The 19,163-nt window shown below is 43.2% G+C and overlaps 1 protein-coding gene across 2 annotated transcripts in view; it reads right to left on the bottom strand.

Moving 5' to 3' along the window:
- LOC308307266 (cadherin-18) overlaps window positions 1-19,163 on the bottom strand; it is a 198,519-nt gene that overhangs the window by 34,588 nt on the left and 144,768 nt on the right. For both annotated transcript variants that reach the window (XM_080752445.1, XM_080752446.1), the window contains exon 10: window positions 18,348-18,465. In XM_080752445.1, the coding sequence (XP_080608571.1) occupies window positions 18,348-18,465 (118 nt within the window). The remainder of the gene's footprint in view (window positions 1-18,347; window positions 18,466-19,163) is intronic.

Here is a 19,163-nt window from a genome sequence, read left to right as displayed (position 1 = left end):
GCTAAGAAACGGCTGTTGATTACATATCACTCAGCCTGTGCCACTCTGTGACAACAATCAGCGCAGCGGACTTGGATGTTATTAAGCTAAGTAGGCTACTGTACTACTAATCTTGCATCTTTTTAACCCGTGGGGCTGCTAGTTCGTCCGTGTTGATTCACTCGCATTTCGCTGCACTGTCTGTCTCCCTGGTTGCCTGCATGCAGAGCGCAGATGTTGTCCGAGTCGCAGCTCGTGTTAAAGACTGGCTTTTGGGGAGGGGGCTGAACGCTGGGCTGATGATGGTGCATTCAAGGCGCCTCGGAAACACAGGATAGAATGAAATACTATATGGAAGAACCGATACAATCGCGGAATTTACCGATCCAGTCACTCAAGGTACGATCCATCACGATTTCAGCCGTCTATTGTACCGGTACACACTGAATGAACCGATTCACTCGTATCGCGGACGTTTGTATCGCGATTACGATCCGTACCGGTATATCTTCGCATCCCTAGTATGCACTATTTTGTTTATTTATTCATTTTTGTGTCAGCTTGTTGGCACTGAGAAAAAACTGTTATGTAAATTGTGTCTGAATAATTCCGTAAGGGATGGGCTGCGAAAGGCAGCCAGACACAAAAATGAAATCATTCATTCATTCATTCATTCATTCATGTAGACAACACATGGTACCATGTTACTAGTAAGCCCCCTCGGAGACATGCGACTTCGCCCCAAAAGGGCGAGGTCGCGCCAATTCTTGGCCATCTGGCCAGTGATGTATATCGGACCAGTTACCCATATATGGAGACCCCTGGTACGGTACCCATATATGGAGATCCATGTACTGTATATGGTACATCCCTTTTATGCCCATACATGGAGATCCCTGTCTGAACCAGCCACACAGATATGGGCTGTCCTCCTCCATATATGAATATAGATATGGGCTTAATATTGATGATGACAGGGATCTTCATATGTGGGCATAAAAGGGATTGTTAGAGTGGTTCCCATGACATCACAACTTACAATCCATTTTATGCCCATACATGGAGATCCCTATCTGAACCAGCCACACAGATATGGGCCATGTCCTGGCCATCTGGCCAGTGATGTATATCGATGACATCAGGGCATAAAAGGGATTCTGAGGAATACCCATATATGGACTTTTACATAAGTGATGTGACCTGTGGGCAGCATAGCTTAGGGGTAGAGAAACCGTTATTAGAGCACGAAGGGTTCCTGAAGGGTTCCCAGTTCGAATTTGGGCTCCCCCTGAGTTAATGTCGAAGGGTCCTTGAGCAAGACTCTGAACCACTAATTGCTCCCGGTGAGTAGGTTGGTGCCTTGCATGGTTTCCTCCGCCACCGGTGTATGAATGTGTGTGTGAATGGGTGAATGTAATGCACAATCTATGTAAAGCGCCTTGGATAAAAGCGCTATATAAATGCACTATTTACCATTTACCAGTGATATCACCTGTGATGTCACAGTGATGTGTCAGGGGAACCACAGTGTCAGGCGTTACCTTCAGAGATAGACGGATACGTGGACAAGTTGTGCCGGATTTCATAGTAAACGTGCAACCTATGGATCATTATCTTATCTTTTACGGGGTTTTTTATGCTCGATATTGAGAACCAATTAGCTTTGCTCAATCTCACATGATGAATGGCACTGAACGTCCACTTGTTCAAAGATGATGTCAGGTCATTAAGCCGTTTGGCTAGTGGCAGCCAGGATAATGTGGCCTCGTAGGCATACATCACTTCAAGTCAGATACTAATATTGATAAAAAGCTCCAACACTCGTTAGAGAGAGGAAAATCTGTAGGATTTTCTTTTTTGTCGCACAAAAGAGAGAGCACCTCGAGAGACAAGTTAAGCAATAGCCCCTTTCACAAAAAGCACCAGTATTCAATAAGGATTAGTCTGTCTGGCTATGGCTTTGTTACGGAAATAAAATTCATAAATAAATAGTCTTGCTGTCTGATGGTAGATATTGCCCAGACTACAGTACAAGAATAATCCCCCCCCCCCCCCCCACTCTATGTTACAGAACTGTGCTGCATCAACAATAGTACAGTATTGTTTGATAGGCTATTTATATTAAGGATCCTAATCCTTAATCAATTATTTATTGTAATATTATTCAGACAGTGAGAGTTGGCTATAATGTGTGTGTGTGTGTGTGTGTGTGTGTGTGTGTGTGTGTGTGTGTGTGTGTGTGTGTGTGTGTGTGTGTGGAATAACAGGCCCCATCCATTGTGACATACTATTATGCTCATACTCGTTGTCAGCTCACCGTGCATCACGTTTTTTTCACCCATTGATCACAGCTCACAGCTCTGATGCTTTCTGTTCCGACGCGCATGCTGCCACTTACATTGGAAACTCGGCACAAACGTGACGTCAAGCTCGAACAATCAAAACAGGTCGGGTTGGCCAATTAGGGTCTTATTTTGGCTGGGTGTCCCAAACGTAGTGTGAGAGGGAAGCTGAGACATACACCCATAACACACCCTCCTTTCAGAGGCACGTCCCCGCGAGTTCTTCGGAGGAGCCAATAAGAAAGAGCAAATTCTCGGGTGGAAAGTTACCCCTCCAATCATATCAGTGGAGTCATGCACGCACACACGCACACACACACGCACACACACACACACACACACACACACACGCACAAGCACACACGCACACGCACACGCACACGCACACACACACACACACACACACACACACACACACGCACACACGCACACACACAGGCAGCCCTGGCTGGCAACAGCACAGCACACTGACATCTGACACAGATGTAACAAAATATTAGAGGTCCCCTTGATCCAAGTGAAACCCGACAATGCATTCCACCGTGGCCCAGCCGTGTGTGCTCTTGGCACACTGTGGAACATGCACTGCTATATTGTTTGCGAGTGGGATAATGAGCCTGTCATGTGGGAACAATCTTTGTCAAACTACACAAATCTTGGAATACGCCCATATTTTGGTCTGAGCAAGCTTGATAAAACGCCGCCCATATATGTCCTTAATATTGAATCTATTTTTGTACTTTTGTATTTTTTGTATGCATTCCCACCCGTGTTGTCTGTTTATATGTATGTTCTATGTATGTTTTAAGAGCTGCACTAAAACAAATTCCAATCAACTCTGTTGACATGGCAATAAAGTATTGAATCTTGAATCTATAACATAATATCCTTAATAATGTCCTTAACATTGACAATATAGGAATCTCCATATATGGGCATAACACGTACGTAAGTAATGCCAAGCAGGGCCTTGGTGAGTTAGGGCCTTGGTTTGATGCCTGTGGATCTCCATATATGGGCATAAGGGGGTACCCTAACATTCTCATTTTCGTTCTGGGATTTATGACATCAGAAATCTCCATGTATGGGCATAAAAGTTTTTTGTTGTCTTTTTCTGGGAATGACCATATATGGACTTTTTATTTTATTTTATCCTTTATTAATAATAACAATATATGTTATGCCCATACATGGAGATGGGCATAAAATAAATACGTTAATTAGTAATGCCAAGCAGGGCCTTGATGAGTTAGGGCCTTGGTTTGATCCACAGATCCAATAATAATAATAACATAAAAGTTTTCTTTTTCTGGGAATGACCATATATAGACTTTTATACCCTGAGAAATCTCATAGCTTGTCTGACTGTCAGTACAGGAAGTGATGTCACGTGACATCGTTTTTATGCCCATATATGAGTCACTGTGACTCACTGACATCACACTGACATCACTTCCTGTACAGAAGACAGACAGTCAGACAAGCTACAAGGTTTTTCAGGGTATAATGCGACCTTCGGTCGCAATAAGCAGGGGCTACTAATGTGGCGCTCCAGTGTGGTGTTGCAGTGACTTCACAAATTATTAATAGTTAAAATAATTGTGCCACAATCAATCCAGAGTTTAATTATACCCTAGATCAGTGGTTCTGTCCCACGCACAAAGGCTTGCTGTAATTACCTTAGTACAATATGCCTGGGACAAAAGCCTCTTCACTTTTACCCAAACCCATTAAGACCTGAAAAATACCTAAAAAATGGTTTTCTGATAAACGTACAGTATGTTTCTTTATCTGTGGTGCTTAAAGATTTTACTGTCAAGGACCCCTAGAATTATATGTACAGTATTTGACCCATCTCAAAATATTGTTCCAGGGACCCAACAGATTTATACAAATGCGCAGATCTACAAGCTCATAGCGCGGCACTCGGTGCCACGCTATGAGCTTGTATATCTGCTATTTTTGAATAGCCAAAGCATAAAAAATAATGGTTAAAGTGGTTACGTGACACAGATGCATTCCTAGTATTAATGGGTTAATTCCACATTTTTGTCACAAATCCCTGCATCCCTGCTTAATGTCCCTATTATTGTACCACTTGGTAGCGATGGTTGCAGTATTAATTTAGAAAAATGTTCTTTTTTTTTATTATTATTATATCACAAATCAAAGTGGGAGAAGTGAATGAAAGGAATGAAAGGAATAAAAGGTTATTGAACGTCCACTTCTGCTTGACCAAGGACAGACATTGTTTTGTTGCATAATATCTCAATGCAAACTGAAAAGGGTTTCTGTCGGGAAAAAGACAATGACAGAAACCAATTGAAAAGGGTTAGGGTTAGGGTTAGGGTGTTCAAATGTTGAAAGGACAAAATGTTGCCTTTATCCAAAGCTCTTTTACAATGTGCATAAAAAGATGTACCGTTTCAACTCTTCAATATTTACTGCTCTTTTCCTGAAAGTTTCCTGCAAATGCAACTTACAGCAATTTTAACTTGTGATTTGATTTCTCAAAGATTATAATGGCAACTAAAGCAAGTTCATTGATATCTGCAAGCAAGACCTTGTTGCAGTACGTAGCCTCAATGATCGGACCTCATGCTGCTGGTCCACATAAGAAATGGAAGCTTGAAGTTACATTTACGTTACCTACTCACCACTATTTGAAGGGGACTCGACCAGCCTTGCGCTATGCAAAATCATCCACTATGGCACTAGCTTTTGTATGTCCAGTTTCTTTGCCTGTTCACTTTCTATATTGACAGCATGGCCAGTCCAGTTAGTCTCTCTTGTCCCATTGTGCTTCTCAAGTAGTTTTTAATCAGTTTCTGTACGGTTTATATGCATTTCCGCTCATGATTAGGCCATGCGTAAACAATGCCGAAGGCCTCCTTGCTTGTGTGGAGAAGTGATTGATGATGACGTAACGGGTGCCAATGGGGTTTTTTGGCAGCTGTCAATGACGATTTTACCCAAACACAACACGTAACCCAATATTTTATTAGTATTTTAAATCCTAATAAAATAAAAGCCTCATGGAGTCTCGGGCCCATAAGCGGCCACCTACCGAGCCTACCCTGACGCTCCGCGCCTGCCTTGTTGTCATGATTCTTATTTGTCTCTCTCTCTGCTGGTCCCACCGTTACACATAGTGAAAGCAGTATGCGCACAGCGTGCTGCTGTTATCCATAGGTAATGGGGCAATGAAAAAAGTCTAATCCTCTCAGGGCTTCCCATTATTAGCCGTTATCTTCAGTGTCTCCCACTGGACATAAAGGCGGCCCAGTAAAGGTACTTCATGATGTGTGCAACAGAAATTCAGAGATGAATCCAATGAGACGTGACCTACCTCTGACTACATTACTCCAGTTTTTACCTTTTAAAGATGAAATCCATAGACAATCATCCAATTCTGTGTACGTGTAATAAGAGACCATCGAATGTCAAGCGATCGCCGCCAGTGGGCTCTCATAACGTGGAGAGATAGGTTGCTGTGTGCAGGGGTGTCACACCAAATTCTGGGCCCTGGGTACAAGGGCCCCTCATGAATGTTCTTCATAGGAGGAGGGGTTTTAACACATTTAGACTGGGAACGCATTATTTTGTGCTTTAACTATTGAAAAAATAGCAGATATACAAGCTCAAGCTCTGAGAGCTTGTAGATCTGCTATTTTTCAATAGCTAAAGTATAACATAATTAAGGCCCCTCCACCTTGGGCCCTTGTAACTCAGTCCCACTTTTACCCCCCTTGGGACACCCCTGGCAGCGTGTTCTGACAATGTCAGCAGGAGAGGGGCTGCTGCTCGGTCTACTTTCCACAAATCACGCTAGTTCAGCAGATAATATGGGCTGCTAGACGCTAGAAGAAGCTGCATCCATTGCGAGGGAATGGACACGTGAATGACATAAAAGCTAATTAAGCTTCCCACATATCAATGTTTTGACAGCATAGCTTTCAACCCTGCTGATTAACTGGAATATATTGTATGGTCCTCTGCATGCAAACCAGAAAGAGGAGGAGGGTATATGGGGGAATGCCTTCAGAAACCGATTGATCTATCACAGTATCTGGGTTGTTCAGAGATCATAGCCTCACATTTAATGCCTTTTTAGAAGCAAATGTCACCACAATGTGTCAGACATAACGGTATCAAATGAGTGTTTAATTTTCATTGCGTAAAGCAGGCGCAGTAAAAAAAGAGAAAAAAACTGATTTGTGTTTGTGTCCCATTAACTTACTATACAGGAAAAAAATACAAAGAATAAATATGCATTAAGTAGCATGTGAGGGGTCAAACTAGGGGTTTTTCATGATGCTGAATCCATTGCAAGCATTTGTTTTGCATGACAAACATTCCTTGGGCTAAAAACGGACCCACAAAATGATGGTTTAGTGACAAATCATCACTTTTCACCGTTTTGTAGGGGCAATTTCTAGCCCACTGAATGTTTTTCGTGCAAAACAAATGCTTGCAATGGTTTCAGCATCATGAAAAAACCCTAGTTTGACCCCTCACATGCTACTTAAAGCATATTTATTTTTTGTATTTTTCTCCTGTATAGTAAAGTTAATGGGACACAAACACAAATCATTGTTTTTATGAGGTTTCCCCCGGGAGATGAATTTCAACCTTTTAGTACATATTATTACACACCTTTAGAAACACATTGGTGAAGAAATATCTTGGTAACGATTTACTTTGCAGATTTTCTTATGTTCCCCTTACTAATAGGCCTAAATCATATAGACATTATGATCATGGTGTCTAGAAAAAGCACAGTTTATACAGTGTTACAATTATGTAAAAAAATAAACCTTAGAAAAACAGGATAAACTGTACAAAATCCGAAAATGTTATGCACACGCTTGCATGCGTGCGTGCATGAGGAACCCAGTCTTGCACCCCCTGCTAGAAGAGGCTAAAATCGCCTATTTGACAGTTGCCGTGCCCATGCATGGCTCTTCTTCAATAACAGGCAAACCAACAAAAAGACCCAGGACGATCACAAAGACGATCCAGAATATGAGCCTCAGTCTAAAGCAGGTCATTCAATTCCACTCAAATCATCTGCCAAATAACGACATTTAGATTAGATCATGTGAAACAGAGATGCAAGTCTCTCATCACGAGACTCCCAGAGAAGGGCAGCAATGGAATTAAAACAAGATAATGGCTTTTAGAGAGTCAGGCCGACAGAAAAATGCACAACCGTGGGAACCATAATGCCTTGTTTAATGGGTATTTATATATAAAAGTTTTACTCAAACCTGTTAACAACATTCACTCCTGTGTCCCTATGTTGGGTACATTTTGTACAATATTCAGAAGATGTCAACAGATCTACAAGCTATTTTCATTATCTGTAATATAGCATAGGGCTTAAGTGGTTGAATTGTACACAGCAATAGGACTTCTTAGCTTCAAAAAGCATAAGGCTATTCATTTTCCTTCAGCAGCTGAAGTTCACATCAAGTTCAATAAAAAAAGCTGGCACAATTACTAGATTTTCTTCATACTTCTAACTCCATTACATCTCAGGGGCAAAATGATGCACTTTTTACTTCACTACAATTATTTGACAGATTAGTCACTTTGCAATTTAGATGAATACAACTTCATACATTATTAACCCATTTAGACCCGGTCTAAAACGCCTATATTCAATAGCAACATACATCTAAAATACAGATGCTTTTCAGATTTTAAAGATTATATCTTTAAAATGTTTTTTTTTTTTTTTTTTTTACATTTTTAACATGCTAACCACTTCAGCCCTATATATTTCGTCCATTTGAAAATAGCAGATCTACAAGCTATTTCAAAGATCTTTTTTTTCTTTTCTTTTTTTTTTTATTTGGAAATGGGACATTCAGCGTAACGAGTAGATTTACTTTCAGTGCTTAAGTATATTTTATTGTGGATACTTTTGTACATTTTGAATACCGAACTTTTATTTGTAACAGCATTTTCTACATTGTGGTACTTACTTAAAGGAGTGGTGACACCGGCCGAAATTTAACATTATGGTAGGTCACGTGGTCTTTGTTGAAACGGTTTGGAAAGGGGGTGGAGCCGGCTGGGACCATCAACAGTAGCTGTATGGGCCTGTCGGCAGCAACACAGAGCCCCCAGTGAGTCAGAGAATAGGCTGTTGCATAATTTGATTGGATAATTTAACATGGGGGTACATGACATCATTAAAAAAAATTGCTAATTTGATAGCCATAATTAGCTGTTTTGGCCGTGTCACGCCCCCTTTATGTACAAAATGTGAGTACTTTCTTCCACCACTGAGGTTAAGCTATTACATAATAATTTCAGTGCCACCTTTACCAAGCAACATTAAAGCGATGAACACATTAATGCATTCATAATTACAATAATATGATTCTGGAAAGGACCATTCTGCAGAATGTGCACTTTAATGTTTGGCACTGTGAGTATAGATCTAACCATTTATTCATTGCAACAAAATGGCCGGAATACAGTTAGTTAACTTGGCGTTAAAGGGCTCCGTGTTCGGATATGTTCCCTGCATTTTATACAGCAAAATAATGGAACTTTAAGCAAAACGCTTCATAGGGATACAATAGCAAACATAGCAATGAATAATACACGTATAATAGCTTGAATCAGCAAACATAAATCACTTTTATTTGAGCTTAAGCCAGAATATGATCAAAGGTGGCGGTTGGAATGGAGGAGGTGGCAAGCAGAAACGGATCTGAGGCTTCAGATCCAACAAGCAGAGGTATAGAGAAAGCAAGCCTATTAAACCCATTTAGGCCTAGAATTATTTAATGCTTTAACTATTGAAAAATAGCAGATATACAAGCTCACAGCGCGGCACCGAGTGCCGCGCTGCGTGCTTGTAGATCTGCTATTTTTGAAAAATCGTGAAAATGTGTGCACATTTTTCAACATATATTTTTCAAAGCAAACTTTTGTAACTCAAATCTCTGCTTCTGGGGGGTCCCTGGAACAACATATTTTGAGATGGGGGTCTGCGGACAAATACCGGTAATTCTGGGGGTCCTTGACGTGAAAAAGTTTGAGAACCACTGATTTAGAGGAAGGATTTAGAAGTTGGGTCCAAGATCGCGTCAAAGATATTCAAAGACTTGCACACATTTTCAAGATTTTTCAAAAATAGCAGATCTACAAGCTCGCAGCGCGGCACTCATTGCCGCGCTGTGAGCTTGTATATCTGCTATTTTTCAGGTACTTGAGGGTACTGAGTGTGAACTCTGATTGGAGTAAAGGTCTTTGCACACTGTCGCGTTTTTCGTTGCGAAATGCGTTTTTCAGGGCAAGGAGAGAGAGAGAGATAGAGAGAGCAAGGGACCGAGTGGTGCGCGAAACGGGCGGCAGTGTGCAAACGTGACTGACATAACATGAGGTTGATTTTTTTATTTGCGCGCTCCGAAATCACTCCGCTATTCGGCCCGAAAAAGTGTGCAAAGACCTTAACTCATACTCTGCGATCCCCGTCGAAACCGGAGATTTCCTGCTGTACCTCTCTGCGATGCCCGTCGTTCCCGGAAATTTAATTAGCTTTAATCATTATGAAACGATTAAAAGTATGATCGCTGTATATAGCCGTTTCGGAGACTTTAGGCCCGCCCCCTAACTGTATCCGGTCGTATTTCCCGTTTGGACCGGATCTAGGTTTCCATATCCGGTCTGACGTCCAGTCGCAGCTCCGTTCGCATAGCTTTTCATTGTAAACAAGTGAGCTTACTGCATGGCCATAGAAAAAAATTGTTAAGACAGTGTGACATAATGCAGCAGAACAGTGAATGAGTAATAAAGGAGCTGTCTGTCAGCTGATTACAGCTGGGCGGGCAAGACTCTTGTGTCCTGCATAAACTAACGCTATATGCTTCATTTTGTGGTTTGTAAAAATAAATCAGAGGTATTGGCTCCATCACTGCTCTTAAAACTGTGAACATTCAGTGGATTTTCTGTGGTCTGGGATTTTCTGAATATTTAGGCTCAGAAAAGTCTCTTTCTCCGCCTGGGGTGGGGAGAGAAAAAAGGGGCAGAGGTGATGATTGACAGGCAAAATCGCAGTGACAACTGCAGGCAATTATTTGTATTTTTAAAGAGAGAAAAACAACCTGCCATGGCTCACAGAAACCTGCTATTTTTTTTAACATGTTTGACAAATCTTGAAAGTGTGAGAACTACTGGTTTAGAATAGTGGTTCTCAACCCGTAGGTCGGACCCCAAGGAGGGGTCCCCAGTTAAAATACGATTATTTATTTATTTGTATTTATTGGGGGAGGGCGATTTTGTAGAATCGGCCTCAGGTCTTAAAGGAGTTCACCCCCAAAATGTCATTTTTTTCTACTGATTACTCACCTCATGGAGGTTTTTGTCACGTTTGATTACAATACACTTACCCCCATTGATTCTGGATGGGGACCCAAATGCATTTGGTTCCCCATCCTGAATCAATGGGGGTAAATTTACTATTATCAATTTTTGAGCGGTGGTAGACCGCTCCATAGCATGGCCGTGTGTGTGTGTCTGTAGCCTGTACATGTCATGTTTTGCCATAGCATTGTGTGTGTGTGTCTGTAGCCTGTACATCCTAGACTTAAATCCTAGTCTGAAGACGTTATGCAAGCACGACCACCGCTCACTTCACACTGGGTGTGATTTTTTTGTCTTAGGAATGTGACAAATACAAAAACAAATTATTGAACTCAAGTCTCCATGGCGTGAGTAATCAATAGAAAGAAAAATGACATTTTGGAGGTGAACTACTCCTTTAATGGCTAACCTGCCGACGCTGGTGAATGTTGACCTCCATGCCTAAACATAACCCAAACCCTAATCCTAACCTCAGTAACCCTGACGCTGGTGAGTAGCTAACCTGCCGACTCCTGTAGTCGAAGTAATGGCACGTAGAAATGGTGAGATTTCAGCAGTTTCTACGACTGAGGCAAAAAACAAGGTCACAAGGGGGTTAGTCTCCAGTGTGTGTGTGTGTGTGTGTGTGTGTGTGTGTGTGTGTGCGTGCGTGCGTGCGTGCGTGTGTGTGTTCAGTTGCTCAACGACGGGGGGACGCATCAGGCCTGGACAAAGACCAGCCGCCAACCACCAGCCTGCCACAATGGCAGTGAAAGAACCTGCTCAGTGCCCTCCTCTCTGAGAGAGCTTACTTTAATTAACAGTAGACACGACAGTCAACAGTAGCCTGTATTGTTCACTGCTTCTCCCCTCAATCTATCTCACTCGTTTTCACACACGCACGCACACGCGCACAGGCGGCTTTTGTGGGCAGAACAAATGACATCTAAGAGCCGGGGTGACAGTCAAACTTTTCTATTTGAGAGATTCTGAGATCCTCTTTTTTTCGGGGGGCGAGCACAAAGGGCAGCGCGCCGTCGGTGGGCTGCAGATGTCTGCGGCAGAGTGAATCGGCAGTTTGACCGCTTTTTTTTAGGTGGAAACTTTTTGGCTTGTGGTGGTGGATTTGAAAAGGAGCCATGGGGGGAGTTGAGTTTAAACAATGTAGCTGCTTTCCCAATCTCTCTGACTAAAAGCGGCGTTTAAAAGTCCCTTGAGCGGCATCCCATTTATAACCTGCTCCAGTGGAGTTGCACACAGTGGTCAGTTGTACAATGATAAGAAAAGCTCTTTCATGTAACTACTCCCTCAGGCAGTGGTGTAAAGTAACTAAGTACATTTACTCAAGTACAATTTTGAATTACTTGTGTTTCATAATATGCATTCTAGTCTGGGGTGTGTTTGTCCTGTTATGTCTTGTTGATGTATTGTATGTAATGTCTTTCATAAAATCCAATAAAAATCAATTTAAATATATAAAACAAAAGTAAAGTTTTTAGGTATTTTTTTTTACTGGAGTACTTCAGTACTTCTACTCCACTATTTTTGTCAATAAAAAGAAAAACATAAAATCTTATAAGTTTCTGAACTGTCCACAGCCCACCTCTGAGACACAGACACAGTAGACATAAAGTGTTCCATCTTATTATGAGCATTAGTGAAGACCAATTGTAAGAAAACAAGGTTGAAGATAGGTTAATTAACTTTAGAGCTTCACTACAAATTCATTCTTTAAGAATGAATGCATACAGTATTCAACTGTCTAATTCCAACAAAATGATAAGGGTTCATGGAGACAAAGGGGACTTAATTATACATTTCACTGACAGAATTGGGAGAACAAAATCACACAAATGGGACCAACTGAGCACCTTCCAGAGTTCTGTTTGGTCCGTCTACAAAAGCCTGATATGAATGAAGTCACCCCAGTAAAACATAAAATGCCTGCACAATGCACATTACTGGCTGAGGGATAATGGAGATGCATATGTTTCAGTATTGAGTTTGTCAGGAAAGCAGAATGAGGAAATAGGATACCAGGGACTCAGCCAGTTACCAACATTGACCTTTGTGTCCTCTATTGACCTCCCCAGTGTCTGACAAGATAACAAAACAGAAAAGTAAAATATATTTAACCACATGAAACCTATAGCGTCTCGATTCTGAGGCGAACATTCAGTGAAAACATTGTTGTGACGTGTTGTCTGCTTGTACTGTACTGCATTTTTATTGAAGCAGTATGCGCTGAAGGCGCTCGGGTGGTAAAGTCCCTGCCCACCACCACGGAGGTTAACTTGTGGGATCAAATCCACAATGGTGCATCCGGCTTTGTCAGACGTCTATGCAAACCGACAAAGCCGTGTTCCGGGGAGGGAAGCCGGTCGGGGAGGGTGATAATTGTCATTACACATACTCCTATGGGCTGGGGCAGCACCTGTCAGCGGGCAGTGTTGGGCGGGAGGAGTAGGACGAATGGAGTAGGATGAGTCAGTGGGGTGCAACAGCAACGACAGCACAGCAATGTGTGTGAGGAGGAATTCATTGGCATACTGACTAAATTGGGGAGAAAAGGGAGTAAAGGGTAAATGGCCACTCTAAAGAAAAAAGAATGCACTGTAGCAGGTTTCTTGAACAGAGCAACAAAGGTGTCTTTGTGGTTAGATACAAGTCTAACCTGGATAAGTCACTTCGGATAAGATAATTACCCAAATGCCTAAAAAGCAGGTTATTGTAACCAGTTTTGACTTAATTACAGCATTTAGAATTTCCGCTGGGGTGTAAGCCAGCCAACACTCTGGTCTCTGGCAAACCTCACCTCAGATCCAACTTTGTGCCTCCATAATAGGATTCAAGGAGACAGCATGTGCATACATTACGATTAGTTGGTCTACTCAAGAATTACATTGTAATGAAATAAAATATATATAAGGGACAGGCAACTACAACACACATGCACGCACGCACGCACGCACGCACGCACGCACGCACGCACGCACGCACGCACACACACACACACACACACACACACACACACACTGTGTGTATATATATATATATATATATATATATATATATATATATAGTAGTAACTAAGGTATAGTTACATTACAAGTTATATTATTTAGCAAGTAAAAAAATATATGTTTGTCAGAGGGCACATGCTTAGAAATAACAGATCTAAAAGCTTACAATGCGTTGCATCACAACGTCTTGATACGCTAGTAGATCTGTTATTTTTTCGCACATGAAAACCTACTGTGGTGTTGTGGTGTATGAATAAATACATTCATACAAGTCCCATAAGTATAAAATAATAAAGTGAATAAATAAACATGTATTTGAGCCACCAGTGGGGTGGGGGACCCCTTTGCCTCTGGGCTCCACACAACTGCGAGCTTTGCTGGTGTGCTAAACCCCCTGTGATGTTCAGTGGCTGAATATGGAAGGGGTTGAACTTTGGGAACAGTTCTTCTCAGATCTCAGATCTATAATACATTGGCTGCATCTCAGAGATCACATGATCAATAGCACAGCGACACAACGCTCAGTCATCTGAGGGATAGGTTTAGAAGCCTTGGATCAACCAAGACTGCTTGTCTTGACTTATACATTATATATACACACACGTATATATATATTTGAAGCCAACTGCAGGCCAGAGATTAGACAAGCTGCCTTTTGACATGAAGGTTACTTCTTGTTTGTAGCCCAGGCCAGCTGCTGGATGTGAAAAAGCAAAAACACATAAACCTCAGTTTCCCCAGTTGATCTGCCCAGTGGGCCATGGAACAAAGCCTGTGATTGAACTGGGAACATCACAGCCTTGAACAGTAGAAGAACTGTGGTTCTACAAGACAGCTATACCAGTGATAAACAGTGGGAGACTGTGTGAGCCACCAGCAGGGTGGGGGAACCCTTTGCCTGGACAGTTTCCAGCCAGTATGTTGCCAGATGTACAATAATTGTCGTATTAAGTACTACAATTTTACCCTCTGTATCTTTCTTACAATAAATACTCTATTTTTGTGAACTTACTTATTTACTCCGGTGATTTATATATGTTTTTGTCTGTGTACGATAGTTTTCATTCAAATACGATATTTTTAAGTCTTAGTTACCACAATGTAAAATTTCCCTACAGTTTCCGGCCACGAAAGTGTATAACCATGTTGAACGTTTCGTAACGGACAGAAAAAATGGGCCCGATCCCAGCTCTAGAGTGTATGTGCTCTCTGAGCTTGTGTGGCTTAATTAAAAACGTTACAAAAGCAAAAGTGACAAGAACAAAGGCACAACTCTTGTCATTGCCTTGTGGAAATACACAAAGGGAACATCCTTCTTTAATGGTGACTGCAGTTGGCCCTTGCCTCTGTTGAAGTGACTGCACTCTCTCGGCTATCAATTGGAAGGACAGGTGGAGTATCTGTGAGTGGCACTACAGAAGCCAGTGAGAAAAGAGTAGTAGGCAAAGTGAATGGGGCTGTGAAGCTGCAGGACTGAGGGCTAAACAGACTTATCTCCTATTATCACATTGATTATTTTTTCCTGATCTCTCCCCTCTCTCTCTCTCTTATTCTCTCTTTCTGATTCACCTTTTCCCAGTGATGGAAGAAGTACACATTTTTTATTTTTGTATAATTTTATCCCACAATTTTGTAACCCAGTGCTAATTGCCTAAGCTGTAATCCTGGTCACTGCGCTCCCTCTGTCAACCTGGGGAGAGCCCCGAACTGAACTCATGCTTCCTTCAATGCATGAGGATCAGGCCGCTTCTTATCACCTGACAGGGGGGAGGTTCCCTGGTTGGACGTAGCGCGTGGAAGGAACATGTTATTCCAACCAGTTCCCTTTCCCTCCATCAGGCGCCCCGGCTGGCCAGGGGGAGGCAGTATAGAGACCAGGATTACTGCATGTTTTTTGTGAGGGTACCTACCCTAGGAAACATGCAAACTCCACACAGAAAGGCCCTTTCGCCAACCCCACCTAGGGTATGAGCACTGATGACGCGGGAATCGAACCAAGGACATTCTAGCTGTGAGGCGGCAGCGCTACTGACTGCGCCACTGTGTCCCCGCTTAAAGTACCAAAAGTGAAAGTACTCATTGTGCAGGAGGTCCCATTGCACACATTTTGAAATGTTTGAAAAGAGCAGATGTACAATTGGAAATCCAGTACTCCAGTAAAGTAAAAGTACCTCAGTACCTTGTACTTAACAGCACTTGAGTAAATGTATTACCTTACATCACTGATTTTATCCACACCCCTCTCCCCCTCCCCCCTCCCTCTCTCTCTCTCTCTCTCTCTCTCTCTCTCTCTCTCTCTCTCTCTTCTCTCTCTCTCTCTCTCTCTCTCTCTCTCTCTCTCTCTCTCTCTCTCTCTATTTTTCAAAGAGCAACTGCTGAGATTGTTGTGGCTCAGGGTTTTAAACACACAGTGATTATCTGCTGAGACCGTCCTGGGGGCTAGGTACGGCACCTGAGTCCAGAACAGTTGCCATAGCAACTCCCATCTGGGCCATTACTTCGTCAGCCCCCTATAACACTGGAGGAGGGCGTGCAGCAATACAGAACAGAGAGAGAGAGAGAGAGGTTATATCTGACAACACAATTGGTAAAATCTGCTCAACACCACTCCCGTAGCCGCATCCACATATCCGGCGAGTAGCCCCTACTCAAAGGATGCTACAAAAGGTCAGAGACCAATCCCCACAGATATCCTCAACCTCACCTGCTCCACTTCCATCCAGACGACCAATTTGGAACAACAACGGATTCAACCCCAGACAACTGGGTTGGATCCGCAAAAATACCCTGTCAGAGTGGAAATCTTTGAAGACGCTCCACCTCGCGGAGGGAAAAACGGGGGAATCTGCAAAACGTGCGATGTCATGGCTCACGTCGGCTCACAGTGCAGAGCTGTGCAGGAGCCACGCTGAATGTAAACAAAGCGAGTGCGACATCTGTGATAGGAAGTACAATGGACGTGTGTCACTGGTCTACCTGGCAGTGAGTCACACTACAGCGTTTAACTTTCCAATCACTCAGGGACGTGCAGATAATGTTAGAGAGGCAGGGGCTGACATTTCTGAAAGGGCCATTTGGTGAAAACACCGAAAATAGCAGACCTCCAAGTCCAAGCTCACAACGCGTCACGCTGCGACACGTTGTAGGTCGGCTATTTTCGGTGCTTGATACCACACTGAACTAACCAGTATCAAGTCAATACTGGAGATGTGGCGTAAGGCACATCCGGGACTTATCAATTCAATTCAACAGAGCTTTATTGGCATGTTTCCATCTAGTTGCTGATGTTGCGCAGCTCAGCTGTTCTTAATGACCTGCCTCTGATTGGCCTACCAACTACCGTTTCTGTGACGCATGTGGAAGCGATGCAGATTCCCTCGGTCCCCCCGACGCATATGCACCAGAGCCGAAGGGGGCGTCTACCTTTCTATGTCTACAGTGTAGTGGAGCACACAGTGCACACAGCACACCGCAAACAATGTGGCACCACATCGAAGCTTGCACTCTCCAATGACAGAAAGGAGGACTGGTAGCCATTGATGACACAGTAATCTCTAGCAAGGAAGAGATTACCTATTTGGGCTGTATTCTTGACAAATACCTGTCTGGGGATAGCATGGCAACAATGGTGATCAAAAAAGTAAATCAAAGAACAAGATTCCTGGGCAGAATCTCAGGACTCTTGCTGGGGCCCAACATCAAAAAGCCACTAAAGACTAAGCTCCAAACCTCCCAAAACAAACTGATTCTTCTACTTCTCGACCTGGGGCCCATGACCCATGTTTCTCCCACACATTTTGCTAGCTTAAGTTGGCTCAGTGTTGAAGACAGGGTTAAACAACTAAAAATGGGATTGACTTTCAAAATAGTCAACGCAAATCTGCCCTCCATCCCCTCAGTAACCGCATATCTGACCAAACATCTCCGAAAAGTAAGAAACACCCACAGCCACAACACCAGAGGGAGCGCACACAATGATCTGACAACACAAACCCATAAGACGAATATGGGTAAATTCTCCTTCTACAACACTGCCACCCAGGTGTGGAATTCCTTGACTACCTCCCTAAAAATTAGCTGGCTGGCATCCTTCAAAACTGCCCTGAAAAATCACCTATCAGGAGGCCAGAGAAGGAGGTAGTTATCACTTCTCCCATAGACAGGCGAGAAGTAATCAATCAATCAATCATAACAGCAGATCAGGAGGTAGCCGTTTGACTTAGGGACTTTGCATTCCCTAAATAACGAATTAATTGGTAAAACAGCGGCCCTACGTGACACACACACATGCGTGCACACACGCACGCACGCACGCACGCACGCACACACACACACACACACACACACACACACACACACACACACACACACACACACACACAACTCACTCATTGCCAGTCTCAATGTGTCTCGAAATGTCAGCGATACCCTTGATCGACAAAGCACACATTTATAATTACACCTCCAAGGTATGTGGGATTCTGCGGTCCGAAGGGATTGTTATTGGAACTCTGAAAGCGAGCGATGATGAGGGACGAGCCACTTTCCCTAAAGGCACAGGGTATTGTAGGGAGGGTTTAGCCACAGAACAAGAGAAATCTCATAAAGAAAAACACACAAACACATTGATCGCTTTAATTACCTTCGTTGTCCTTTAGGGTGAAGTTGGGATTAAGTGGCAACTGGCTCGGCAGGGCGAAGGAGAACCGCTGTCCATTGGCGAAGTCGTCCTTGTCCACTGCCGTGATCGTCTGGATCACCTGTTGTTTTGTTTTGATTTTTCAGAGGAAATGAAGGGAGCACGTGTAAGCCATAGCCCGATTGTTGTGAAGCACGAGGCAAAACAAACACACACACACACACACACACACACACACACACACACACACACACACACACACACACACACACACACACACACACACACACGCAAACACATGTGTAATGATTTGTTCTTCATAATTGGTTTGCCATTTTCATCCAAACAGAGTCTACTGAACAATCAGCAGGTGGCTTTTATAAGAGCTCTCCCCTGTCCTCTTGCTCTCCCTCTCCTCTACCGGAGCAGACACTGTGAAGGAGACCGACATGGGTCGTAGCGGGATTTGTCACTGCTTGGCTTTTGCCAGGGAGGGGGGGCTGGCATCAATCAGCGACAGCGGTAGCGCGCCACGGGATCCCTAGTGCCACTTTTGTCAGCTTGTTACACTTACACTGTCGGAGGCTCTGTGAGTGCTGGGACAGAGAAGAACTCAGGGCCCGAGAGAACAGTGACCTAACAGACCCCAACACGGCATGGGAGCTGTGATAAGGAACGGCCGAGTGCTGTGATGAGCTCCTTCCTTTAACCTGCAAACAGTTTGTATTTGTCACAAGATGATGAGGAGGGGGGGGGGGGGGGGGGGGGGTGCTGGCACGGCTCCATCGGTAGGATATAGTGTCTCCCTCCGTCCTACTT

Source organism: Nannobrachium achirus (genome assembly GCF_963921795.1).
Source record: "Nannobrachium achirus genome assembly, chromosome: 21".
NCBI classification, from domain to species: domain Eukaryota; kingdom Metazoa; phylum Chordata; class Actinopteri; order Myctophiformes; family Myctophidae; genus Nannobrachium; species Nannobrachium achirus.
Note: the sequence above shows the minus strand (reverse complement) of the source record. Positions and strands in the feature narration are given on the sequence as shown.